Here is a 27,901-nt window from a genome sequence, read left to right as displayed (position 1 = left end):
GGTCAATTAATATAGTAAATGGTTTACTATTTAAAAGTCAATCAACATAGTAAGATTAATATAATCATAATTTGGTGATAGATTAATCAAATTTTGATACAGGTAAAATTTAATCAACGCAATTTAATTAATACTTTTTTTTTGTCTTTTTTATGTAGATAACCTTAATTTTGGTTGTTCTTTTTAATTTCTCATTAGATTTAATGTAAGAAAATCGCAAACTCAAATTTTATTATCTAATCATTTTATTTTTAGAAATTAAACATATTTACTCTCAATTTCTTTATCTTTCGTTATTTATCAGAAGAACTTGTTTTCTTTCTTAAAATTTGGCTAAGAATTAAAAACATACTCTTAAAGAAGTTGAATACCAAAACCAAAAAAACGAATAAGCCAAAGTAAAAGGCATACCCAAGATTAATTTCTAAAACAAAAAATAGACTTGCAATAGATAATTTTGGGAGTAACAATTTTAAGTAAAACTTTTTAAAAATATTAATTAAATACTCATATATTAAATATGCAACCATCATATTAGATTAAAAAAAAGTCTTTAATTAGTTAAAATACCTAAAGATAAGATCAAATATTTTCTAGTTTCTTCGATAGAAACGGTTTCATTCAAAAGAAGTCTTAAATGATTTGTCACGTTATTTGAATGTAAATGTGTTTTTCCATTTTCATACTATGTCATGAGGCAATGAATTATAATTTACATATTTTATTTTTTCCTAAAACATACGAGGGGATAATTGGTAAATGATTTGGGATCATTAGTTCATAAAGTCGGTGTATTTTGACTTGTAAAAAAAAAAAGGATTAAGAAAAAAAAAAAAAAAAAAAAAGCAGCTTTTGTTGAAGTAGCCCTATAAACTATAAAGTCATTCCATCTTTAATTGGTCAATTCCCATGTCGTATTCCTTCACCTCCCTACGCCTACGATTTCCGGCCCGTGTATCACACGCGCCTGCACCATCACCACCGTTACCGTATCTGAAATCTCCACTCCCAACCGTCCGATCTTCAGAAACGTTTATAAAGTTTTTTACTTTTTCAAGAATTTTGGTTGTGGGCCCCACCCACATGGTCTCCTGGAATCCGGAGGATTTTCCCCCTTCGCTCTGCACTTCCAAACTTTGTCCCTTTCCAAATTTAACCCCGGGGGGTCAAAATTAAATTACCAGACTGCCCCCTACACACTCGATACACTTTAATAACGCTGATTATAATTTATAGGTCGCATTGCATTATGAAAATTTGTTAAAATATAGGTTGGGTTGGGGCGTGACAGAACATTCGATGGCGTTAGCGAGGAGGGGGATTGGATTCGATGATTTCAACAGTTTTAACGGCAAATAACGGTTGAGGCAATGAAACGTCGACGATGAAATGGAAATTAAACAGAACCAAGCAACGGACAAAACCCTTAAAATCAGCGACTAAATTAGTGCTTAAAAAGCAGAGACAGGGGAGAAGCAAAAGCATGCTCTGTTCTGTTCTCCACTCTGACTCTGAGTAGTCAAATTTCCATTTCCCCAAACTAATTAATTACATAATTAACTCAAAAGAAGAAGAGGATGATGATGGATTGAGATTGAGATTGTGATCTACGTGAGGGATGAGGTGAGGGACTGAAAGAAGTGGTCGTCGCAGGGAATGGTGAGGCCCATGTCGTGGTCGAAGCCGAACTCGTCAGCGGCCTGCTGGAGTAAGATTTGGAACTGAGGGTAGTTTAGGAATGTGATGGGGACAACGTATCTGGTTCGGTTTTGGCCAACGTACACCACGAAATGGCCTTTGGGGACGTCGTCGTAGTGCTGCTGCTTCCTCCCCAGGCTGGAGCACCGCTTCAGGATCTGCTTCAGCACCGCCGGCGCCGTCTGTGGCGCTTTCGTCGACTTTCTCATCCCCATTCGGATCCCCCCCTTCTGCTTAATTTAATTATGGCTTTGCTAACAAAAAGAAGAAGAAATAGCGAGAGAGATAGAGCGGTTATGTTATGTTATGGAATAATGGATTCTGGATGTGGGAAAGAAGAGGGGTATTTATGCTGTTTTCGGGTGCATATGAGAGACACAGACAGACACACAATTGAGTTGAATTTTGAATGACATCTTTTTTTTTCACCCAAAACGGCCCACTTTACCCTTTTCTTCCTCTTTGCTCTTCCATTCCCACAACTTGGCCCCTCCTCCTATTTTTTCTTCGCACTATTACCTATAAAATTTCGTCATGAAATTGAAAGTTTTATGCAAATATTCTTCAGAATCTCAAGATTTTAGCATGCTTAACTACTTCAATTTCGGAGATTCTTTTTACCATATTTCATTCAATTCCATCATTCAATTACATCCATTCCTTTGGCCTAATATATTAATATTCAAAATTATAACAAGATATTTCCTTTTTTTTAAGTTAATCTTCTCACAACACCCACAAGGAAAAAATTATAAAAAAAATCTTCTTGATTTGATTTTGGAAATTCATTCGATTCAATGACAAAGTAAAGTAAAAAGAGATTATGGATGAAGAGAAGGAAAATCAATTGGAGAAGAAATATAGAGTGGGTTTGAGATTTGACTTAGAGAGAAAGAAAGAAAAAAAAAAAACACTGTGGAAGTCAAATGATGACTGTACTGCCAAGTAGTGCTGGTACTTCCCAATCTCGACGAATCAAAAAACAAACCTAGTAACACCTATAAAATCATTATCTCATCTCATCTCATCTCCTCCACCATCTGTGGCCAAAACCAGAAAACCTTTTTCAACTTCATCTTCAATAATATCACATATTCAACTCTTTAAATTTTTAAATAAGTTCAATTCCAAATTTGTTAATTCCCACCATAGTTTCAAGGACAATCTTTTTATGAAAGATATAATAGAGCTATAGTATAGTGGAAATTATTGTAATTATTGGCAACATGCCCAGGCTGCACATACGGAAAATGAAAAAAATACTTGAATAAATACATTATATGCTGCATGTTTTGGTTAGAAATGAGGCCCTCATCAATGCCCTCCATCTTCCAAACCTAGCAGGCATCCTCAGTACCCTTCTGTCCTCTCTGCCTTTTATCTCTACAACATTCAAACACAAACCTGCAACTCAAACAACTATTTTGATCCTATTTATGTTCTATTCCAACAGTTTCTTTATTTTTCAGTGGGTCTCGCTGTCTTCTCCGAGATAAATCTTGTTGCTTTTATAATCGTTAGATGTTGTCGTCGTTTTTCTTTCTTTGAGGGGTGACTTGGCGGATTATCATCGCTATCTTACATGTGGCTATAGAATAAGCTTGGGAGGGGAGGAATTATTATTAATTATTGTAATGTCAATGGGGATGACTATTTTTCCTACAACATTAGTCTCTTAAACAGCCTACATGAAATGAAAATTTTGTCTTTTCTTGTCTATAAAATACTTTAAACCACAAACCCATTCAATAATATTCGAAACCTGCGAGTTTAAAATTAATGAGACATAAATCAAATACATGTCACCTGTCATGTCTATTTCCCCATATAATTCCAAATTCAACATTTTCTTAATATCTCAACTCTGTACATGGTCTGAAATGCCCCATAAAGATCAAAACTTGAGTCCCCATTCAACTGTTGATCAGATTCAAACCCATATTTAAATCTTACATTACATCATGTAGAATGAATAACGCAAAACAATAGACAAAAATTTAACTTTTTTGAAGTTATTTTATATTTATGTATACTGAAAATCTTCTCCATTGATAGCGGAGCGGACCATATGTTTGCATCTTTACATTACATGACGTGAAGCATAATAAATAGAAAAATAAATGGGAGAGGGTAAAAAGTAGTTGACTTGGGAATTAAGAAAAGGAAAAAAATCTGTCAAAAATTTGAAGAAGAAAAAAGCAGTGGCTTTCTCCTTCTCTTCGATCCATCTCCACCTCCACCTCCACGTTGAGTGAACCAAATTGGTTTCGCCATTTTAAGGGAACATAAAAACAGAGCAACTATGGGGGATGGCCCAGTGATCTCACCGAAAGCCAATCACTTCCCCACCCATTTTCAAGCTATGCAAAATTAAATTCAATTTTTTGCTTAAAAAAAAAATCTCATGAACTCCCACGTTAGCTTTGCCCCAAGCACAGCCAGTTGAACATGCAAAGGGGCATCAGGGGATTTGCAATTTGGGAAGCTTTGTGGGCAACTTTTGGAGGGAAGTGGCCAAAAAAAGATGTAAAAACAGCTGATGCCGATGAGTCGGAAAATTGGGACTGTGCCTCACACTTAACCCCTTACAACGCAAACAATTTGTGTTGCGCTTTTAGCCTAACCCACACGCTAAAAGCAAAAAAAGCCTCCTTCAGTTTTTTCTTCTTATGGATCATTGCGGTGTAATAATTGTATTGTATTGTACTTTCCCGATGTACCTAATGCTACGCTCATACCAGAAAATGCTGCTTTTTTCCTTCTCTTCGATATCAAGGCCTAACCTCCCATCCGTTGATTTGGAGAAAATCACAGTAAGGGATCATATCTGTTATGGAGGAGGAGGATGAGCTTGTTACTTTGTGAGGACAGTTCAGCTCGGCTACAATCTAGGGATGATTTTGCCCGGTGGAAAATCTGCTTAACATTTGGCGGGAGAACCATTCGTTAGAAGATCTTCCCATTACCAACTCGAAAACCAAGTGCAACAGTTTCAGTGGCAGAACCTTGATTCTCTAGGCTCCCCTTCTATAAAAGATGTAGTCCCACCTTTCAAAAGTATGTAATCTTTTGCAGTCCAATTAAGCTCGAAGTCAATGAAGCCACGTCAAATATCAACAAAGTATCGGACATAATATTAGTAATAAGAATTTTGATCTTATTTAAAACTTAAAAGTAAATAATTTTTATAAATATTTAAATTTTTGTTTTGAAATATTCATGAACATCCATGCATTTGATCTATATTACCAACGACATTTCATAAAATTGAAACCTCTAGCATTTCCGTTCACATGTGAAACATTCATAATTTAGGTCATGTAAACGGGAATTTGAATCTTTTAGCTAAAGGTTTCACATTTTAAGATGTTGAGCACATTAGGAAAACATAGCTCATGTGTTTGCTAAAGATGTCTTCTGTAGGGACAAACAAGACTTTTGCACTTTCTTGGCTTGTACTGCCAAGGAAACATGGGCCTTTTTTAATTAAACAAATTATTTCTCAATCAAAACAAATTTGGTAAATATTGTTCTCTTCTATGTAGTCAATTTCTCTCCGTACCTTTTTTCTAAAAAAGTATTTGTAACGCAAAAAAAAAACATATATAGCTAATTAATGTACAATGCAAATGATATCTATATATACTTTTTCAAAATTATTAAGAGAGTTAAAATAAATAATTAGTCACTGTTCAAATATAGTAAATATATGTCGACATTTTTTAGAGCAAAACAAAAAAAGAAATCAATGGAGTTCAGTGCCAACTAACAAGATGGGCCAAAGTTAGTTTCTCAAGCTCCAAAAGGACCACCGGCCCATCACCAAACTTGCCCGTTCCATTTCTTGGGCCGAAAAAAGTGGTGAAATACTTCTTTTCAAATAACAATAATAGTAATTTTGTAACAATATTTGATAACCTTTTTATATTGAATTTTGAAAGTATAGTCTTTTTTATAATAATTTAAAACTGTGACCTTATTATTATTATTATTTTGACTTGATGTACTACTAATCAATCAATCAGATCGATTTTATATATACAACCATATTTCAATTACTGGTTTATTAATATATCTCAAAACAAGATCATATTTACAATCTTATGATTGAATGCACTAATATTTTTAATTTTGCACTCTAATAAAGTGATTTCTACAGCCAACTATATAAATAAAAAATTTATGGCTGGTTGGACAACGATTACAAAATATAGTATTTGAGAAACAGAGATGGCAGTGAACGAAGATCCAAAATAAAATATATTAATATCATTTCACAAGTGAAGATAAGTGACAAAATTACTTACTATTACAACCACAGCTAAAAGACATTAAAAAAGAAAAGAAAAAAAGAACCGAGGATAGAAGAAGCTTAGATTATACAGAGATGAAAATGTATTGTGTAATGAAATCCCGTTCCTCAGCAGCTTCCTCATGGATTCACTCACTACTACCCATCATTCTCTTGACTTCTCAAACTATATCCTCCTCCTAAACTGACAATGCTGGTTGCTGCGGCGGCGCGTCTTCCACCTGCAAGCTCTGGTAGTAGTTTACCAACACCTTCCATCCGCTCGGGCACATGAAACCGTCCGGAGGGTTCTCACCCGTCCTCGCAAAATTCCGCATCTAACACAAAACACATATGCACCAAAAGCTCTAACAATTCAGGCAATGCATACCACAAGGACATCCTGTTCTGTTCATTCATACACAACTCAGCTCTTACCTTTGTTCCAGAGATGAAGAGGAAATCTTTCGCACGTCCAGGTTCGAAAAACGCCATCTTCTTCGCGACAGTGTCGTATGCTGCCACCTGCGGTTCATGGGACATTAAAATGCAGAGAGAGGGTGGAAAGTTGTGGAGAGGAAAAGGAGGGATCATTGGGACACACTGACCCTGAAGGGCAATATGTTTAGCTTCTCAAGGCCAGGGGCCATGCTTAACACCTTCTTTCCGTGGTCTGGGTCATATAAATCTCTCTTCTCTGTTGGGTGTCCCATTCCAGCCGGGTCTCGACCAACTATGTAGAAATTTGCACCTGCATTGATCCTTGCTTTGGCATGCCACTGTACTTCGGTTGGACCAGCGTAATGCATCGGTGATGGGAAAATGGCGACGATGGTCGTTTCAGGGTCAAGGACTCCATCTTCTAGAGCCTACAGACACAGAAAACCTCACTAACCAACATAAACTAAGCTAGCCACAATATAAAGGATCATACTTTTCAGATATACTAACTTCCTTTCGAGTTGCTTACTGGGAAAATCAAACGTTTTGCAGTTATTGAATGTTGTATAAGAATGAGAAAATGGTACATTTTTACTTCCAAAGAGATTACGGATGTTAAAGAAAAGAACAATTCAGAATGATGATGATAAACCTTGCTATGCTGCTCCATTCGAACATCCAACGGGACATCATCTGCCTTAGTGAAACCTCCCAAAGGATGCAGTAGCAGAATTGGATTTTTGTAGCCCATGTCGAGAAGTCGCTTTCGTGTATCGTTCATCAACAAAGCATGCCCGTTGTGCACAGGGTTCCTCAATTGGAAGGCGAAAACAGCATCGGCCTGACGCCTATCGAACTCTTGCCGAAGTTGTTTCGGAGACAGCCGAAAATGATCGAGCCCATCGTTGTATTTGATCGGGTTTATTACTTCAAGATCTCCACCAATAAGCCAGTTCCCAGCATTTGTAATGACCTCATCAACATATGGCAGCCCTGGTGCAGTTGTCCCCCAAGTTCTAGCTATTCTCTCTTCTTTGTTATGCTTGAATATCTCAACGCTGCAGAATAACTCAAAAAAAAGGAGCTTGGATAAGGAAAACCACATAACTTGGTTTCAGTTGGAGTCACTGTTCATCAAACAGAAAGAAAGTTTCTAGAAGACTCCACAGATACAGTTATAAGCTTTACTGTTTCAGTCAGAACATGCCCAAAATTGGGCGTTTCTATTTGTAAACCCACAAATCTATGATCATCACGATTTCCCCCTTTTGTTCTGAACTTTTAATATTGTCCTGCCTTCTAAATATCTCTTGATACGAGCAAGTGGAAGATTGTTATTATTATTATTATAATTACAGAGCATCTCTCGGGGATTTAAATAATTTAGTTTATGTCATATCATATGCAATATTCCAAAAGAGGGGATCGATCACTTCAATCGTGGGTAGCCAACTAAAAGACCCAAACAAAGGGTGGTAAAGAAAACTGCCATTTTTCGTTAGATCAATACAACAAACAAATACCCACAGAACCCCATTTGTATCTACAGTTATCTCGAAGATTAAATTAACTAACCTGCGAAGAATGCCAACCAAGTCTCCACTGGGGCCAAGGAGCCCCACATTGGGCGAAGACCCAATTTGGTCCTTAACATCGTCGGCGATGGCGAGAACAATGGGAAGCGACATGTTTACGAGAGACCCATCTTTAATTTTGAGGCAATTGAAATGCAAACTCTGTAAATACTCCTCCTCCCTCATGAACCCTCTCAACGGGCTCGCCCATCCTTCGCTGATGACATGGACCCACTCGAGATCGATTTTGGACAATTTCACCTTGGGCAATGGGTCGGCCTCCAAAACCCTGGCGGCCCTCTCGCCGTCGGGCACCACCAAGTCCACCACGGCCCCGCCGTCGGGGTCGATGAGCGAGCTCTTAACGGAAGAGCGAAGGGAGCGCGGCGAGGAGGCCTGCATTGGGAGTTTAAACACGAGTGGCCGGGAAATGTAAATGGTTTTGGACTTAATCTTGGCGCTGTGATTGGTAATCGCGGTTGTTTTTGTTGCTGGTTGAAGATTGAGGCTGAATTGGGGAGAAGTGGCGATGTGGAGTTTAGTGAGTAGAGACATGTTGGGTTGGGTTTGGATTGGAAGGGGAAATTGAGGAGATGGGTTTTGCCAAAATAGGAGTACAAGTCCGACGAAAATGGAGAAATGGGGTACCTGTAGCTGAATCTGTATCTGAATCTGTGAAAATTGAGAACATAAACATAGCTGTGGGGAAAAAGAGAACCAAGAAATTGCGTCCTCTCGAGAGATCCACACGTTTGATTTGTGGCGTTGTTGCGCCTCGGGAGGGAACGGTGGTTTGTTTGCTTTCTTGCGGCTAATCGGCTCTCGCAGAGTAATACCACTTGTGGTTCAGGTCATGGCCCCAAACGCCAACCATTCTCTGAAAGCAACAGCGAAAATTTCTATTAATACATTGTTCTTCCCCGTGACTTTGATAAATAATTTTTTAACACATTTTTAATAAAATGCTGATATGTGAAACTATAAAAAGTATTCATATTTGTATTTAGATTTAAAAGATTAAAATATTATTTTGATCTATATATTTTTATTTTTTTTCATTTTAGTTTGTCTGTTTTTTCATTTTGATCATTTTAGTTTATCTGTTTTTCCATTTTGATCATTGTATTTTTAAAAAGTGACTATTTTAGTGAACATTTTAAAAGTATGTGGAATAAAATAAATCAAAGTTAGAAGTGCATGTTGTAATAAACATTTTAAAAGTATACAAAAATGAACCAAAGTTTAAAGTTTAACTTAATAGATCAAAAAGTCTCAATTTCTTAGAACCGATTTCTATTATATTTTTAAAAATATTATAATATTTTAATTGATAATCACACTAATTATATTATTTAAGAATTATGTCCAAAATAATTAATGACAATAATTTGTATTACTCAACCATGGTAAGGATGATGCCAACCTAAAACGCGATAGGTTTGAGTCTATTGTTGTGTAAATATATCATAAATTTTAAAAATTGATATGAACAAAATAAATATAATTTTGAAAGTACATAAATCTATCGAAAAAACTTAAACTTTCCAAATATAAGGACGAATCTAGATTCCACACCAAATTTGTAGTTCAAGTATTAAACTTTGAACAAATTCTTGCGATCCAAAGAAAGCAAATTGGTGGGTCCAAAAAGAATCCCCACCGTTGACTGAGGTGGGAGCATATGTGAGAAAAATCCAAAAGAGTCAAATGCATCTATAACTTTTTTTTAATGGTTTAGAGATGTTTGAATGTGGACATTTTGGGTCTCTTTCATGTAATATAATGCTAAGATTTTGAGCGATACCACATTAATTCATATGTTTGATTCTCATAATGTTATAATAATGCTCCCTATGTTGTGTGCTAACACACTTCTTTTTGCCTCATCTTTGCTTTTTATCTTGTCCTCCATAGTCACTCCCACTAATATTTTATTTAAGTGTATGTATGTCTCGAATCTATTATTAAATTACACGTATTTTTTAAAATAATCTATCCTCCTTTTAAATAATAGTTTTACTGTTTCTTAATTCTAATTAAAAGTTTTCTTTCTATTTTAATATCAACCTAAATCCGACACCAATTCTTATTTTTAAAAAACATGATTTCTTGTATTTTTATTGTCCATATTGGGTTTTTAATTATTTCGAGAATTTGACTTTTTCTATAAATAACTCGGTTGAAAGTGGGCTAAATATGAAATTACTGGCCCAAAAAGAGGGGTATGAATGGGCTAAAACGGTGGGCTTGATCCGGACATTAGCCCAGCATGACTTGATGGGCCAATCTCATCAATAAATGCCCAAATCAGCTTCAGCTTCAGCCATGCTGTTTTCGGCTTGGGCCGAATAATAAGTCCAATAATAACAAGAAACAAAAGGTATAAATCAGAATTAATGGTGTGACAATATAAATCAATGGCATACTGTTTATACATAATTAATAATTATAGTTATTTCAATTTTTGAAAAAGATAATATTATATGGACTTTATCATTTTATAACAAATCAAATCTTTCTGTGCTTGAGAAAAAATAAAGTTACGCGCTGTAGAATGAATACTGTTGCAGCAAAATATTGATAATTTCAACAAATTAATCTTGATTAGAGATGTATGTCAATTATCATTCATCTCATTCTGCTAATTAAGAAGAATTTTATTAAATTTATATAGGTAGTTGATCACATTTAATAAACATAAGGTACTTTTTAGGTAAATAAAATCAACCAATGTTTCACGTGTAATACCTAATACGAAAAGTCGTCAACAACAACAAAAGTGCAACTTATCTTATGGACTAAAATTAAAAAAAGAAAAAAAAAGTTTTGCTGTATAATGTTTATTTACTTTTATTTAAGGGATTTTTTTATCTGATTGGAGTTGACTACGTCAGATGAATTTGGTTGGTGGGCAACAAAAGGAATTCGAGCTGAGCTGGAACGCCACGTGTGCACCTCACCCCATACTCTCTTCCCTCTTCCGATTGTACATCATTTTGTGTCTCTCTTTTTTTCCTTTTTTTCTGTTTCTTTTTTAAAGGTTAAATTAATATATTTATCCTTGCTCTAATTTCAGCAGGTTGGTTCTAATTTTAAAACTTTTATTTTTTGTTTCTACGAGTTGGTCAATCTTATAAATAATTTTCAATATAGTTACTTAATTTTAAAGTTTTATCTTTGATTAAGAAATCATGAGTTTAAATATCTCATCCCACACCTGTTACAATCGAAAAAGAAAAGTTTGAAAATTTTAAAATAGTAAGAGTTAAATTTAAATTAAGTTGAAAGCTACGTAATTTTGATCTGCTTTGAAAATATTACGAAACAAAACAAAAACTGGCCTTTTATTAAAAGATGATCCTAGATTTTTTTTTTCTCTCTAGATTATTCTGACATTCTTAAAAAATAAATATGATTTAATTGTTTTTTTAATAAAGGGTAAATAGACACATAAGAAACTTAATTTTTTATTTTTTAAAAGGAACTTGGATTATGTGTTCCAAAACTTTGATGTAAAAGGTGATACATCCCCTAAAGTTCCCACAATAATTAAGGGGAAAAAAAGGGGGTGGACAACTTTGTAAAGCAGTAGTCATATCAAAGCCAAAATGATTTTTAATTTTAAAAATAATAATAATAATAACACCCACTCTCACAGCAACCATCGTCCTTTTGAAAAAAACAAATCGCTTTTTGCTGCCACCACCACATTTTCCGACGTACTTATCCAATTATAAAACCAAGATTCTTCGTTGCACACAATAAAATTTTTCCAGATATGAAATAACAAGAATTTAAAGAGCTAGAGGCATTTATTTTTGGGGCATATAATTACCCTATTCTTTTCCTTTAATATCACACATCAGGAGATTATATTTGTCGGATCATAATTTACAAAAAACAGATCTATCTATGTCTTCCGACGACCAATATTTTATTTATACGGCCGGATGAAGAAGGAATTTGTGTTTGAAAATGAAAGTTTAATTAATTATAATGATTTTGTGGGAGAGAAATCAGAGTTTGGATGCAATTTGAAAACACAGCAGCAAATTGTACAGGGACCATATAATATATTTATATAAATATATTATATATTATATGAAAGTCTACTACACACGTTACGTTTGCAATGAAGGAGATTAATTTTATAAAAAAGAAAGAGAGAGAGAGAGAGAGTGATGGGAGAATGAATGGAATGGTTAGTATAAAGAATGCGTGTGTGGAGCGGAGTGACGTCGTTTTGGGGACAAATAAAGGTGTGGTGCTGAGTTGACAACGTGAATTTCATTGTGGATAAATATCAATTTCCACGAGAGGGAGAAGAAATTGCGAGAGATGTGACATGTCGGATTGCAGAGTCGCCTTTTTTTTTCCTTTTTAAATTTTCTGTGATCCGTGACTGTGTCTCTCTATTTTGGTGTATATAAATAAAACTGGGCGTCACCCCAATTTGGCACTTTAACAAAAAAGTTCTCCAAAATGGAAACTCAACAGTTTGGAGTTGGAGGAAGAAGCAGCAAGAAATGGAGGTTTAGAAGAATCTGTGTATTCTGCGGTAGCAGCCCCGGCAAGAACCCTACCTATCACCTTGCCGCTCTTCAACTAGCCAAACAATTCGTACGTTATTACCTTATATTACCATAACATAATCAACATTTTTTCTTTATCAAGCATTATTATTCTTCCATCTTATTTTCCGGGATTACATCTTCGACTGTTTACCACTAAATTTTTTAAATACAAGTAAGGGAATATAGAAAAAGAGAGAGTTAAGAGGTGTTTAAGAAAAATACTCAGACTCCTCGTCAACAAAGTTTATGTTGTTCTTATTACAGTTAAATGTTCGATCTACAAAAAGTAGTGATTTAGATTGGATATTTTATAGTAAGTATTTTGAAAATTCTGGGCAGAGAAGTGTATTCATGAGTACAAAAACTATGTCAGGTTTGGATCATGTGTGTTTTGTGGGCTGGTTGGACATTAATTAATTAATTTATGAGGAGTTTGTGACTATAAATTTTTGCACAAGTGAGGGAAAACCAGTAGCGTTTACCCGACGGCTTTATGAAATTATGATGTGGGGATGATTAATAATGAATTCCATTGATATAATTAAAGAAGAAAACTTAGTTTTCAAATTACTTTAATTTTCTTCTAGGCTCCTCTTAATTTTAATAAATAATGTGTTAATATTAATTAGAAATTGAAGTACAGGTGGAAAGGAATATTGACTTGGTTTATGGAGGAGGCAGCATCGGCCTCATGGGCTTAGTCTCCCAAGCTGTGCATGATGGTGGTTGCCACGTGTTAGGGTAGCCCCTTCTCTCTCTTTCGCTCACTCATAATATTTATGTATCATATATACAGAATTTTTACTGATTTACTAATTACTACGTGTATATATATAATATGATCGTGTGGGTTTTGCTTGCAGAGTGATTCCAAGGACCCTAATGTTAAGAGAGGTAATTAAATTAATTACTAAACAAAATGCCATTATATTAGTGAAATTTGTAGTAGTGGATGAAGGGGTAATATTTTCAGTTGACTGGAGAAACGGTTGGAGAAGTGAGACCTGTCTCTGGCATGCACCAACGTAAAGCTGAGATGGCCAAACAAGCTGATGCATTTATTGCCTTACCAGGTCTACATCGTTTTAATTAATTTTGTTAGTTTACACGCTTAATAAGTTTATTAAAGGTATTATTTAAGAATTATACTAAAATCAATCCATCACATGAACTTTAAATAATAATACACAATTTAATACCTCATTAGTATTGAACTAAATTATAAGTACCAAAACGAGCATAGTTAAGAAGAGGTTGTCAATTCGATCTCTACCTCTACATATTGTACTAAAAAAAACTACCGACTTATTATATAAAATTTTAAACTCTTGCAGCTATTAATGATAATTATGATATATTTGCAGGTGGGTATGGCACTCTAGAGGAGCTTCTGGAAGTAATAACTTGGGCACAACTCGGAATCCATGAAAAACCCGTAAAAAATCCCTCACTTTTTACCTTTTTTTTTTTTTCTTTTTGAGTAATTACTTTACCCAATTGAAGTTCAATTTCATGCCTCTTCTATTAATAAATCGCCAAAGCTTTCCGGAAAAGTCAGTCAATAAAGCAAAAAGATTATTAAAAAAATTTTAAAAAAAATCGTGTGCGTGCGTGTGTTCTTGTTAATGGCCACTTCATAACAAGGATTATCCAAATACCAGGAGAAAAAAAAAAGACAAATAATTGATTTCAGTTGCTTTATGATCATTGTATCGAAGAAAGATGAACTAATTTTGGTTATTTATAATGGTTTGCTGTAGGTGGGACTATTGAACGTGGATGGCTATTATAACGCACTTCTCTCCTTTATAGACAAAGCTGTAGTCGAAGGTTTTATTACACCAGCTGCCCGTAATATCATTGTTTCTGCCCACACTGCTCATGAACTCATGTGCAAACTTGAGGTACACGTTTTTTCAATTTAATCTCTATTATTTGAAAAGTATCGATTTTTCTTTTACGCCACTTTATGATTATTTGATAAAAATTTAAAGGAAAAAGGAGGATAACTAAAAGAAAAATTCTCGAGCAGTGGAAAGAAAACTTCAGATTTTATTCTTTTAGTTAAGTGAGCTAATTCTTTATCTAAATTTTTATCATTTAACTAAAAATTATGTGGTATAAATTTAATTATCAGCCTGCTTTAGAAAATAATTGAAAAATACTAGGGACGTATATTTGGTTAATCAAATAATTTGATTACACGTGGGAGGATCTAGTGGCAGGGCCCACATAAATTAGTCAAATCAAAATGGAATTGATGGAACTCAATTGGATTTCTTTGTTTGACTTTGACGAAGGATTACAATCCCGAGCGCTCCTGAGTTGGCGGATGGATCTGATCGAGAGATGCAAAAAACAAATGGTTTTCAAATCAAAATAAGACATTGCACGTTGACTTGGTCTCATTATTGGACACACAAAAGAAGAAAATAGAAGGACAAGAATTATTCATGTCGGTTTCTGCTTTGTGCTTGTGCCACCACAGTTGTTTCTAGTTCTCTGTGTTCAATTTTATTTTTCAATTGTTAGTTCTATAGCTGGCTAAGATTAATCTGTAAATATGTCTGTGTAGATGGTGGAACTCAAACTTATAATCGAAGGGAATCCGTTATTCTTCAAGACGGTTACTTTATCCAACTGTTAAATCATGATATTTTTTTTTTAACTTCAAACGATCTAATGTGAAATTGACGATTCAAACGTCTAACTTTAAAATAAAATTATTAACATCAAGTTAAATGTAATACCACTGTATTTTGTTGATAACTAATTTCTATTCCTGTAATGATGGTTGATTTATACCCTCTTAAACTTTCCATCACTAATATATATATGCATACATATTTTCTCTCACTCAAAATATATTTGGAGTCGCCTCACACTTTATGATTAAAAGTATTGATCCTGAACGAAAGTAATTATTTTAAAAGTGGCCTCAAACAAACACCCTTTCATGATTTGAAATCTAGAAGGCATTACAATCTAATCAAAATGAAACATGGTCGTTGCACTAAGTCCAAACTTTTAGTGGACAGATGTATTATTCATCCATAGATTTAAACTCCTATCTTTTCAGCATACCACTATGAGTAGTTTTCCACTTTCAAACATTTGGAAAATGGGAATTATTAGCTCTCCCAGTCCCAATGCTGTGGATAAGGATTCAGGAAAAACGAACAAGTGTGAAATTCTTGTTTAATTGCCTTTCTAGACATGCCCTCTGATTTCTCTTTGTCTATGCCATGGGCCCTCTCTCTCAGACCACTGATCTTGTCAGCAAACAATGAATTGAAAGAAAAAGACTGTGCAACAACAAACGCCAAAACATATCACTCAAATAAAGAATTACATCCCATCATCGTTTCAAATAAGGATTATCGAAACAGCTCGCTTCACTAAATATATCAGCTACAAGATATAATAAAATCACAAATATAGATTTATACGTATATATATGGAAAAATACGAGCTGTTTTAGGCGAAGGACTGCACTGCCGAGGAGGTAGTAACTAAACTCGATAGCAGGCCGACGATGAGAGCACTGTTGTATGTGCTTGGTTCCCCTTGCATTGAATTGTTTCGTGAGTCGATATATGTTTCGTTAAGGAACGGTCCACCCACGAGAGCTCCAGAAGCTACATTTGGGTTGGGTTTGGTTGAGTCGAGCCACTTAAACCCGTCCTTACACTTGGTTTCGGCATCAGCTGGGATTGATGCACCTCTGTGGTGGACATACTTTGGGAATTTGTCACCGTATCCCACAAGATAGCTCATTTTCAAAGGATTTTCGCCCAACACATAATCAGCCTGGAAAGACAAAGGGTCCAACTTGAAATCAATAGGACTTTGTGATAGAACCCGAATAATAAATATATTGTAACTAGATATAAGAACTCGAATAAGAAATATATTGAAATTTAATAAGAACTAACAATGACTACCAAATAATTCGAGGTATTGGACCCTCCCCTCTCTGGAGTATTCTTACTCAAGCCTAAATCATACTACCAATTACCTACCCTCGTCCTTACCCCTTCACCTTATTTATAACTAGAACTCCCTAACCCAATTACTAATATACCCTTAATACCCTAATAATATTCCCAACCTATCCTAATAGCAATCCTATGGATAGCACAATCCTATCACTTTCACTTTAAGAAGAATATGTTGCTTCTGCTAATTAAAGGCGTGCTTATACCTGAGATTTGGCAAATTTTCTTAGATCTGCTGGTGTGAAGGAATCCCCGCTGCAAGACAATTTTGGAGTTCTAGAGGTAAGCATGTAATCACTGTAAAGAGCAGCCAAGAATGCTGAAGACACAGGATGCTGCAGAGAGTTCCACTCGCTCACCCATATGAGACCATCTGTACAAGTAACGTCGTTAAATAAATAAATAAGAGTTATAGAGGAAAACAATTGCTGCAATCTAAATTAATGCGATGGACAATATGAAATCACACTTGATAAAGTCATTACGTAATTGAAGAAATTACTTACTATCTGTTCTGCTTGTTGTCGCTGTTGGAGACTCTGGTATTAGGCCACACATGACAGCCTCAGCTGTTTTCTTGTAAACTTGAACTGACTTTGAAACATCTTTCGAGCCGAAGAAGCTTAACCGAGACAATAAAACCTGCATAAAAATTTCAGAGTTAGTGACAAGGTTAAGATGTCAATCTTCACCAGCCTCTGTTTGTTTTTAATGGATTACAGAAGTTATTTTTCATACCATTTAAAATAGAAGGATTTGTAATCAAAAGTGGTTTAGAATCTTATTCTTATCTAAAATATCTTCCAAAGTAAAATGCTTGGATTTTGTAGTATCTCAAAACTAATCGCAGACGTAACCACATCAAATATTATTTTTCCCTTTCACAAGTTCATAAGAGTAAAATGCTTATTTTCTTGAATATTCAAATAAAAAGCTCTAGTCGCAGTCAATCCACGCAAAATTGAGAATGTTAAATCATTACTAACTTTGAAAGGAAATTCTTGTGCTCTTGATTCCAAAAAAAGGGAAAGAAATGTCCTATGATGTAAGAGGTGATAATAATAACAGGATCATATGTGCAATGCAGGAAATTTTCAGCTCACTATGTCCAATTCTGATCCTACAGCAGAAGCTTTTAGTTTGAAAAAATGATCGAAACTTTCCAATTGAAACTTCAGAAGTTTCTATTCCACTTCCTCACATTCTTTACTATAAGCTTCTATATTCAATAGGAACTGATGTTCCTGTAGGCTGTAAGCCATATACAGAAACAATGATTTCAAGGGAAGCATATCAACTTCAAAGAATTTGAAAGTAAAATACTTTGGTTTAGCTCAAACTTCAGCTAATCTCATCAATATTTTTTTATTGTTAAACTGTCAATTAAAACTTCTACATTTTACCACATAGATAGGAATCTACACCTCTAGATAAGAGAGATACGTACTTGGGTTGCTGCATGCTTGTCATCCCAACTAAACCAGGTGGGACTGCCCCATTTCGCATACAATTTCCCGTTGTCTCCAGTCACATAATCGAGGAAGGATTCATCCTCTGTCGCATGGTACAGCCAGCTCGCAGCCCATAAAAGTTCATCTCCATATCCTGATGAATTGTAGTAGGTTTGGACTTCAGGAATGCTGATACTGTACAAACCTCGATTCTCATCAGCAAAAGAAAACAACTCTTGGGCATGCTTAAGAAGCGTGCTTGAATAGGAGGGATTAGTTTCCTTGTAAACAAGAGAAGCTGCAGCCATAGCTGCAGCAGTTTCTGCTGCTACCTCTGTTCCTGGAACAGAGGCGTTAATCTGTCTGAGTGGCCTCTTCTCAGTCATGGTTTCAGGTCTATCCCAACAGCCATGGTCTACCTTCGGATCCCCGACCTGCAAAGTATCACCAACCAAAAGATTATATGAGAAATTTTCTAATACAGAACATAACTCATAAAACAGTTTAGACCAATTTAGAGCCTTCATAGAACACAAATGATAGCTTATGGTAATCTCTGACACAGAATCTAAATTCACAGCAATCTCTTTGGATCGAACTAACGGAGTCCACGATTAACATAAACAATACATCAAGTAAATAAACTGAGCTACCTGAATGTAAAGCACATTTTTTGAAGGATGAGCATTAATGAGGTAGTCGGTAATCCACTTGAGAGAATCTTTGGCAGGATCCAATTGACCCACTGCATCCATCTGATCTCCATACTCAAGAATGGACCAAGATAACACTGTTGCAGTAAAAGCCATTGGGAAACCAAACTTCATATGATCCCCAGCATCATACATCCCTTTAGACAGATCCAATTTCGCTTCACTTCCATCTTTCAACCCCGAATCTCCTCTCCAAGATATTCCGTTATCTACCAACTCACCAGCTGCAAACAGACAGACCCCTAGTTAAGAAATATCGCGAGAAATGCCACATTTGAACTAAATCCATACAACCAACAAACAAAACGTTGCCACAAAATTGAAATCTTTTGCAATGTAGGCACTGCTCCATGCATTTATCGGCACTATAGTCTACATTGTAAATGGAATAGTAGCCAAAAATTTACACTAAACAGAGAAGCAGAATATCAATTAGAAATGAGAAGGAGATATTACACTTCTGCACATCGAAAAACTTCATGGCCATCTTGAGAGCGTCGGAGTATTTCTTCTCGATGGCACCAGGCGGTCCTGGAACTGGAGCTGCCTCATCATCAGAGTGACTCATCTTCTTCTTGACTGCGAATACTATAGCACCAGCTACCAAGCCAAGAATTACCAACACCAGAAACCATCCACAGCACCCTCTAGACCTCGATTTCTCGCCCATCTTGCGCAATGCTCAGCTATTGCGTAAATGCCACGCCTAGATTGCTCGGGAACCAAGATCCAGCTCAAGCATAATACATTGCGGCAATGGGGAGCAATGCAATGGCCAATGGGTGTGTTGGGGAGGTGGAAAATCTGGAGCTTGTCTCAAGATCTGTTTCCTTATTCACCCTTTTCCCCAACGTTCCCTGATTAATTAAGGGGAAGTGTGATTAAGAAAATGGTTGGTTGAGATTGGAAGTTAATGGAACAAACCCTAATAAAAGAAGTGGGGAAGTTGGATCTGTGCCAGAGCGACGAGAAATGGTATCGTCTACCTCTCCCCCAATCTGATAAGACTTTTGCTCTGAATTTGGTGAGTGGAAAAAGAGCTCGTCACCGACAAATTTCGTTTTCACGCGGGACAATATCAAGATCCGCCATGTATTTCATATTACCGGTTGGTTTATTTTGCGGTCTTTCTCATTGGGCAGGGCAGGAGGTGGATGGACGGCTAGATCAGAGAGCGTGAATCTCACGCACCGTCGGTTATTCAGCCGCTATTAAGATGGTTCCCCAGCTTGTAAACTAAAATTGTTGTCTATGGCGGTCATGCCCTCAAAAAATTGTGTGCCCTCTCATTTATGATACTTTTATTATTTTTAGCGTAGAGGTGTTACGTCAACATCACATGCTTAGAGTTTGTTTTTTATTTTACGTAAATGTAACTATAATTTTGTATCGAAATGTTTTCGTCACACGTAAAATTTATATCAAAATTTTATAAATAAAAATTAAAGTTACTTAAAAGTATAAGTTAGGATCAAAACAAACATTTTAAAATTACACAGATTAAAATGAAAAATATTAAAAATACAGGAATAAAAATGAACATTTTATCTTTATCTTAAAAAAAATAATTAGTAAGTTTTCTCTTAAATTAAATGGATATTTGCAAATATGACAAAAACACATGTTAAAATTAGTAAAATAGCAATCACATTTAGTTTTTTTTTCAAATATAGCACATTTTTTTAAAATGGAGATTCAATTTTAAAATGACAACTTTATCCCAATGATATTTATCTCTAATATATCTGATTATTCATATAAAACGTATGTGCACGTGTATATGATTTACATCCAATACACTACTGATATGAGTGTCTAATAATGTAAGTGAAAATTTATACTATATTTAAAAATTTTAAAAAATAAGTGATATAGTTTAAAATACATAAAAGGATTTTACCTTGCAATCTCCCTAAATTAATTTCCATTGGTTTTAGAGGCAGACTAATATCAAGACAACTAAATACGGTTGATTTATACGTTCTCAAACTATGGTCTAGTTAAACCAACTAATTATTGTTGGTTTGGTTTAGTTTTATTATTTTTTAAATTTCTTTGTTCACTCCGGGTGTATTTTATATAATATTGCAAATGGCCTTAATTAATTTAACCTAACTGCTGTTTGGTGGGGAAATTTTGTTGTTTTTTCTTCTTTTCGAAAATTTGTAGTGGACAAATCTGATAATATTTTTGGGTTTATCCCCATATAAATAAATCATCCTTTATAAAATAAACCTTTGATATGTTCTAAAATTGCATCTAAAGTTGCACAACCACCAATCAAAATAGCATTAAAACTTGTAACCTCCAAAAGTTTTCTTAGACATAGACTATGGAAAATTTAAAATTATTATTTAGAGACTATAACTACGTAAAGGTATAAAATTTACACTTTTGTCATGCAACAAATGTATTTAGGATGGTACCCATCATGCAATTTACTAATATATCACCTCGATATTAATTAATTTTAAAAATATAAAATTGGCTCTTGGGATGTTATATTTTAAATTCCTTAAATTTTGCCTAATTAGACTTTCCAAGAGTGAAAAATATCAAATCCCCAAAATCCTCCATTATTGAAAAAATTCGAAAACCTCATTCCTCCGACTTTTCTTCTTCTTTTATCTTTCTGTTTCCGTCAATTCCTTTGTCTTCGGTCGCCATCTGCGTTCCTTCGTCTCCGGCCGCCTGTCCATTATTTTCGTCCGTTTATCTCGAGGTTTCTTTTTTGTCGCCAGCCGCTCGTCGATCATTCCAGTCCTCCGTTTATCCCGACCATTGTCTAGTCGCCGATCGAAAGGTTTGTAGGTTATTTGCTTTGTTTGTTAATTGTAGAGAGATATAGTCGTATATACTTTATAGCCAGATATGAATTATATCTCCATATAATATATGTTATAACAACTATAATTTATATCACCATTGTTAAGTGTATGTTATTTAAATTTATAGCCGGATATGATTTATATTTTCATATAACTAAAAAGGTAGTCAGATATATAACTATATTATTGAAATTTGGTAAAAAAAAAAAAGAAAAAATATTTGTAATAAATTTCATTATTTAGTAGAATATATTAAGGAGAAAATTTGGGAATTATGATAATAATTGAATATTTTGTAATAAATTTCATTATTCAGTAGAATATATTAAGGAGTAAATTAAGGAATTATGAGTATGATTAACTTAGGTCCCACGATAATTTAATGTTTACAAAATCAAATTTGAAATATTAATATTTTGCATTTAAATAAAAGACAAGTTATAATAAATATAAACACCTTAGGGGCAAATTTATTATTTGAAAAAAGTTTTAAATATAGAAATCTAAGACGGTAAAATATTGGATCATTAATAAGTTTGCCAAATTGCTTATTAAGACATTATCTCAAATTATTATCTTCTAGTGCAACGACTTTGATGGGTGGGATTTCAACCTTTTAATTTTTTGTTGTGTTTGTTTAGATTAACAAATATTTATATAAAATTAAAACTGAGATTTTATTTTTCTTTTTAAGAATTACAGAAAATAGATATGATACAAAAGACCGTGCTTAGACTTAAATTTGTGTTACTAATCTACTAACTTTGAGCTTAGAAAATGTATGATGATGGTATTCAATCTCCACTGTTACATATCTAATTATTATTCCTTTAATTAATATTTTGAATGAAAATTTGAATCTCCATATGTTGTGTTGGGTGATTATCATTTTTTTCCATTAACAATGTTACTACTATCAATTTTATCACATAGTTAAAAATTCAAAATTAGAAACTGAAGCTCTTTAAAATGTTAGGTTTGAACCAAAACAACCATCCACGGTCGTTCATTAAATTGATGATTTTTTTTTCTTTTTCTGGTTATCATTAAGTCGATGATTTAGTATTGATTATGAATTTGAAATTGATATCTCAATGGAGGGAATAAGTTTGGGGATTCTCGCGCCTAATGAGATGAGCTGCTCGCTTTTTTTTTTTCGGTCGTATTTTCGTCCAGGCAAGTTAAATCGTTTGATACTGAAGTTCTTTTATGTCTGCAATCGGTTGCTTGTTCGTCGCTTGCATTCGTTGATTTCGTCGGCTGCTTAATGGCAAGCGACGAACAAGCAATTTGAGTTATGCTTTAATTTTTCATCTTCATTGTGTCACGTTATCGAGGCTTCTAATTGGAGTGTTTTCAGGGGCTTTTTTGATCTACTCCGTGGTGATTATACCGATTTAGATGTTCTGCTCTTCTTTTTCTCCCCGTATATCAGAGGATTCGTGATTCTGGAAACGCCGAGCAATAGAGCCATTTGTTACCAATTGGACGGCTGCTCCTCAGCGACTGACTTATGTTTTTCTTGTTATTGGCGATTATTTGTTTTCGTTTCAAGATAAAATTGAATAGGCATTAATCTCGCTTCAACATAACATTCTTTCTAACGTGTTTTCCTTTATTTGTGGCAACGAGATCGACCTCATTTGTTGTCTCATTTTGTTTTTTCTTATCGTTTTATTAGTTATCCGCGGTTATTTTCTGCTTGTTTCATGGTCTTGCTAGCCTCAAACTGATAATGTTTGAAGATTGTACTTTATTGCTTGGACTCTGGATACTGTTTTCTCGTGATTGTTAGGCAGACGCTTTTAATACATTGCTGTCCCCTGAATTTCAAGTTGGCAACATTGTGTTGCTGATCTGTTGTCTTTGATAAATCTAAGTCGCCTTGATTTTGCAGAAAGTTAAAAACATGGTATTTTATGTCAAAATGCACGATTATGCATTGCTTATGCCAAGTTTGTCTCTGGTTAAGCCTTATAGGCTGTTTTGATTGTTTCTTATTCATATCCTCAGCAGGCTTCAATAATGCTTGGAGAAAACATTTATTCCACGGTGATTTAACCAATATAAATTTTTGCTCTTTTTTTCTTCCCTTACAGCAGTGTAATTTTGTAGTCGGTTCTGTTTGGTTCTACATTGACTTAGTATTTCATTTAGATAAATATTCTTCAGTCATGAGCATTGAGGAACATGAACTAGATCAAAGATGGCTCTGGAGTCTATAAATACTCGGTGTTTGATTAGTTTTGGTATCCTAAGCATGTGCCACCCATAAATATTACCTGGTCTTGTATATTCGTTAGAGAGACAAAATGACTTGGTTTATGGTAAGGATAGCAGTTAAAGGTCTTTTTTATCTTCAGCCTATTGATTTTATCGGAGGTAAATAGGTAATTATCAGATTTGCTCGTTAATGGAGCTTTCCTGGTGTGCTGTTTAAGATGTCAAGTAATCTAAGTTCTACTGTTTTAAATCAGTTGCGGCACTATTAAATGAGTGTTCGTAGTGGATCCTAGATTATTCTGAAATTTTTAAGTTTAAAAATGTTGGTTTTGTACTTCATAGTCTGTTGTATTGGCCTACTTGCAGTTGGCTCGATTACATCAACAAGATTGCTCCCTTGGTAATAATTTGATATTCAAGGATAATTATTTTTCAGGACAAACTATGGGGCATATTGATTTTCATGTACATTGCTGCTGATTCAGGAAAGGTAGATATGAATTATATGTTTATTTTTTAAAATCCTCTTGTAACCTTCTGGTTTCATCTCAAAGTATTATACTTTGGCGATATACATTACTTGAATTATTTATAGACTAGACTGGTCATCGCATGCCATTCCATCTTGTTTTATTGATATTTTTATTTTGCAAAATCCTGTAAGGTCGATGTGACTGCAGAAACATGAGCAACATCACTAAATTCTGAAATATTATCTAATGTGGCTGCAAAACTATTTTCTCACATATATCTAATGATATAAAAGTAGTAGCCTTCTCATGAACGAGGCAATCTGATTTCCATTGGCTTTGGACCGATAGTCTGATATGTCGGAAGAACATGGGGTAGATTGCTTTCTTTTGTAAGTTTACCTTGTTTTCCCTTATCGGTTTACCTTAATTTTTGGATAGATTCTCTCCATAGGCCCAGCATCGGCCTGAGATAATCAAAGTCCAGGACTGTCCCATATATGAGCAACTGTGTACAATATTCGCAGAATCACCTATTAGGATTTTTCATGAATCTGCCACCAGCATTGGTGCCGGAAAACTTTGTATTCCTCTATATTCATTGTTCTTTTGGATGCCCAGAATGCAGAAGCTTCAATTTTCTTCTGCGAAATGTCTTTATAATTAACGTTTCTGATCTTTTCGTAGGCTTATCACAAGAATTGTCTTCTTCTTGCCTGTGATATTTCTGCCCCACTGTCTGTTTGGCTTGGATCCGAATTCTCAGAGTTCGCAAATGATTAATATGGTTTTTTCTCAATGATTCTCCTAGCTCCAAACGGCTGATATGATAGAAAGATTTACAATAATAGATAATTTGGTAATCAGTTGTCTTCTGCATGTGTCCTGAGATCAGATCCACCTGCACTTGCTGCCATTACTAGCTAATGATTATCAGCAGTGACGGTCAATAGAGTGAAGTCATAGACATGGCAGTACAGTCAATTCTTCTCTCCTCTTACAGTGTTATTTGTATTATTAACCACAAATATACATTAGAAGAATGCATGAAAAAGTTACCAAAAAGTAAGTCCTTGGTGGAATACCAAGTTCGATTCAATGTAACTAACAAGTTTCAAGGCATCAAATTGAAAGCAAAATCAGTGGATGTTGCTGCTTCTAGTTCTGCTGAACTTCAATCATCATCTTTAAATTCTCTGTTCATAGAGAAATGCAAACACTAAGTCAACTTCTATGGCAGTCTCTACATCTAGAATTTCAGGTGGGTTCTGTGTATCACAGGAAGAAAAATGCGGCAAGATGCAAAACCATACCTGCGATCTAGATATCGAGGTTGAATTCCAGAGCCCTGACATGTAGTGCAAGTCAATGTGCCAACACCTTCACAGTTAATACAACGGGAAACTTCCTTTTCATCTCCACCGAGTTCTACGGTCACATTGCCAGTTCCCATACAAAATCTGCACTTCTCTGTGGACGAATTATTCATTTTCAGACCGACTTTGTAAGTTCACAATACAACCCTCTGACCATCCACTTATTTCTAAATATGAATATGGATTTCGACCTTGACACAGTTGTTTCCTTGACAACGACATTGCATATCTAATTAACTCAACGTTTGGAGGTTTAAAATCTATGTCGTTTTGGTGGAGTTGAAGAGCCTGAAGCTCTTGAATTTGTGTAGCCGTGATTGAATTGTGTAGTGAGTAATGGATTATAGTTTGTGTTTGATATAAATAAACCCATATATCGATTGTGATTCAACTTCACAATTTTAAGCTATACAATCTTATCTAAAAGGCAGACTATATGAAAACTATCTTTGGGTGCAGGACCAAGGATATATTATTGGAGAAGGACAAGAACAAGAGAAACACGCAGGGGAATTCCCTGGGCTATGATTTATAATGACAGCAACCTTCTCCTAAAATCAGTTCATGGCAGGAGTAAGAACTCAGAAGCAGTGAAATTAACTTACGTGCTCCCGAACCACTGCAGGGAAAGCAAGGCTGGGTATTCTCACGCTTCGCCTACGATACAAAAACATGGATTAGAGGTTGAAAATTAAAGAAACCCCACATTATTGGGCAAGTAATTAAGAACAGAGGAACAGTTCTTACAGCATTATCAATTTGGGTTTCATAGAAGACGGGAATGCCTATTCCAACTGCAACACTCACCAGCCCCACTGAAAGTGCCACCACCTGAAACAAATATTACTTCCATCCTCATTTCTACTTCCTTTTCAATCAAGTGGTGGAAAAATTGGGGGAGAAATGAAGAAGGAACCGTGTTTTGGTCAAGATCTATAGCTCTGATGCGTGGATATGATGCTGGAGACCGTTGATTTCTGGAAAATGTGAGTGATAGAGAGGCAGCTGAAGTGGGTTTGAGAGGAGAATACAGAAACGGAGAGTGGAGGCGAGAAAGCGAAGGTGCTGTTGTCATTTCTGGATCCCCTGCAGTCGATTGCTTCGCTTCTGAGACCTCCGAATAAGAGAGGTCCTAATTCCTAATTCCTAAACAAACACTCGAGGCTGTGGTTTCCACTTTCCAGGATTTGGATATCCGTTATTGGCTGCCTCTGCTCTGCTACAGCCCCACCACTCATCAACTGCCTGACAGTTGGAACGCTCCTCTATCACAAAAAATGCTGCTTTGGGCCGTCCTTGCTCAGCGCATTCAGCCCAAAAGCCCAGTTAGGAATCTCACGGCCCAAGTTTTATAAGCCCAAAACGTGGGTGTGGGTGGGTGTCTCGACTGAGAAGATGAAAGTGACGAAGCAGCAACCAACATGTATAATTAGAGGCACATGTTCGAGAAGAGAAGCTTCACAAAACGTAAAATCCAAGGCTTATGGAGCCCTCCCCACCTTCACGTGTCTCTCTCTCTTCTCTCGACTTCAAGGGGAGGTCCCCACTTCCCTCTTTTTCCTTTTTCCAATTACACCACCTTCCCTTTAACTTTCTTATGGATTACTCAAACACACAAATCAAAAGGTAAATGCGGCTTTTTCTTAAACGAAAGCTTTCAATCCAAGTTTACAGAGTTTTCCTTCTTATAATTCCATCGGGCCCAGAGTTTAGTCTCATTATTGGATCAGGCCCATTAATAGAGCTTGGGAAGAATAAAGGAAACAGTGAAGGCGCTGGTTAAAGGCAGATAATGAAAAAGAGAGCAAAGGCTGAGGTCATGTCATGTGGCCCAATTTCCACAGACCCAGGGCCCTGCCAAATCCTACGTAGAAAATAAAAAGAAAAATATGGTCCAAGCCAATGCAGCCTCCTTGTCACGTGCCCTCTTCCAAGCATCGGATCTGGCGAAGATGGTTAGATTCTTTTTCTTGTTTCAAGTCATGGGACATGCAATTTTTTTACTAAGTCAAGAAAATATTGTCTTTTTCCTGGGTCCCTAAATGTTAATTTTTTGAAACAAGAGGGGTCGGAAGTTGTATTTTATTTGGATGCGTTTTTTAATATCGATATTCTATGGGGGCGTTGAGAGATATTATTAAAACATTCTGGCTCGCCTCGCGTTATCCATATCATCCGCGCATATACTTTAACACTCAATAATTCAATTCGCTAGCTGATCCTTCATTTTGCCCAAGCAATGATTCGCTCACCCTACAGTGACG

At 35.4% G+C, this 27,901-nt stretch overlaps 5 protein-coding genes across 5 annotated transcripts; 1 reads left to right on the top strand and 4 right to left on the bottom strand.

The window, feature by feature from the left end:
- Nucleotides 1-1,416: 1,416 nt before the first annotated feature.
- LOC111010673 (SAUR-like auxin-responsive protein family) lies at nt 1,417-2,061 on the bottom strand. Its single transcript, XM_022284176.2, has one exon. It carries the CDS (start codon nt 1,911-1,913, stop codon nt 1,608-1,610), a length of 306 nt encoding a protein of 101 aa, XP_022139868.1. The 5' UTR covers nt 1,914-2,061; the 3' UTR covers nt 1,417-1,607.
- Nucleotides 2,062-5,929: 3,868 nt separating this feature from the next.
- Nucleotides 5,930-8,867, bottom strand: APS2 (Pseudouridine synthase/archaeosine transglycosylase-like family protein). The gene is made up of 5 exons (XM_022278565.2): nt 8,006-8,867; nt 7,083-7,488; nt 6,598-6,858; nt 6,428-6,514; nt 5,930-6,327 (listed from the first exon to the last, which is right to left on the bottom strand). The coding sequence occupies exons 1-5, from the start codon at nt 8,557-8,559 to the stop codon at nt 6,190-6,192; spliced, it is 1,446 nt and encodes a 481-aa protein (XP_022134257.1). The 5' UTR covers nt 8,560-8,867; the 3' UTR covers nt 5,930-6,189.
- A 3,573-nt stretch (nt 8,868-12,440) lies between these two features.
- Nucleotides 12,441-15,213, top strand: LOC111006568 (cytokinin riboside 5'-monophosphate phosphoribohydrolase LOG3). Its single transcript, XM_022278576.2, has 7 exons — nt 12,441-12,624; nt 13,222-13,319; nt 13,442-13,472; nt 13,552-13,651; nt 13,943-14,013; nt 14,339-14,482; nt 14,879-15,213. Exons 1-7 carry the CDS (start codon nt 12,487-12,489, stop codon nt 14,900-14,902), a joined length of 606 nt encoding a protein of 201 aa, XP_022134268.1. The 5' UTR covers nt 12,441-12,486; the 3' UTR covers nt 14,903-15,213.
- Nucleotides 15,214-15,884: 671 nt separating this feature from the next.
- On the bottom strand, nt 15,885-19,825 carry LOC111011575 (endoglucanase 10). The gene is made up of 6 exons (XM_022285412.2): nt 19,197-19,825; nt 18,681-18,964; nt 18,024-18,461; nt 17,083-17,218; nt 16,783-16,949; nt 15,885-16,388 (listed from the first exon to the last, which is right to left on the bottom strand). The coding sequence occupies exons 1-6, from the start codon at nt 19,408-19,410 to the stop codon at nt 16,056-16,058; spliced, it is 1,572 nt and encodes a 523-aa protein (XP_022141104.1). The 5' UTR covers nt 19,411-19,825; the 3' UTR covers nt 15,885-16,055.
- A 5,411-nt stretch (nt 19,826-25,236) lies between these two features.
- LQY1 (DnaJ/Hsp40 cysteine-rich domain superfamily protein) lies at nt 25,237-26,899 on the bottom strand. The gene is made up of 5 exons (XM_022286561.2): nt 26,554-26,899; nt 26,385-26,468; nt 26,243-26,294; nt 25,575-25,731; nt 25,237-25,457 (listed from the first exon to the last, which is right to left on the bottom strand). The coding sequence occupies exons 1-5, from the start codon at nt 26,710-26,712 to the stop codon at nt 25,436-25,438; spliced, it is 474 nt and encodes a 157-aa protein (XP_022142253.1). The 5' UTR covers nt 26,713-26,899; the 3' UTR covers nt 25,237-25,435.
- Between the last annotated feature and the right edge of the window lie 1,002 nt (nt 26,900-27,901).

Source organism: Momordica charantia (genome assembly GCF_013281855.1).
Source record: "Momordica charantia cultivar OHB3-1 chromosome 11 unlocalized genomic scaffold, Mcharantia_2.0 BLBB01000011.1, whole genome shotgun sequence".
In the NCBI taxonomy this organism is placed as follows: domain Eukaryota; kingdom Viridiplantae; phylum Streptophyta; class Magnoliopsida; order Cucurbitales; family Cucurbitaceae; genus Momordica; species Momordica charantia.
The sequence above is the reverse complement of the archived record's forward strand: the minus strand, read 5'-3'. Positions and strand labels throughout refer to the sequence as shown.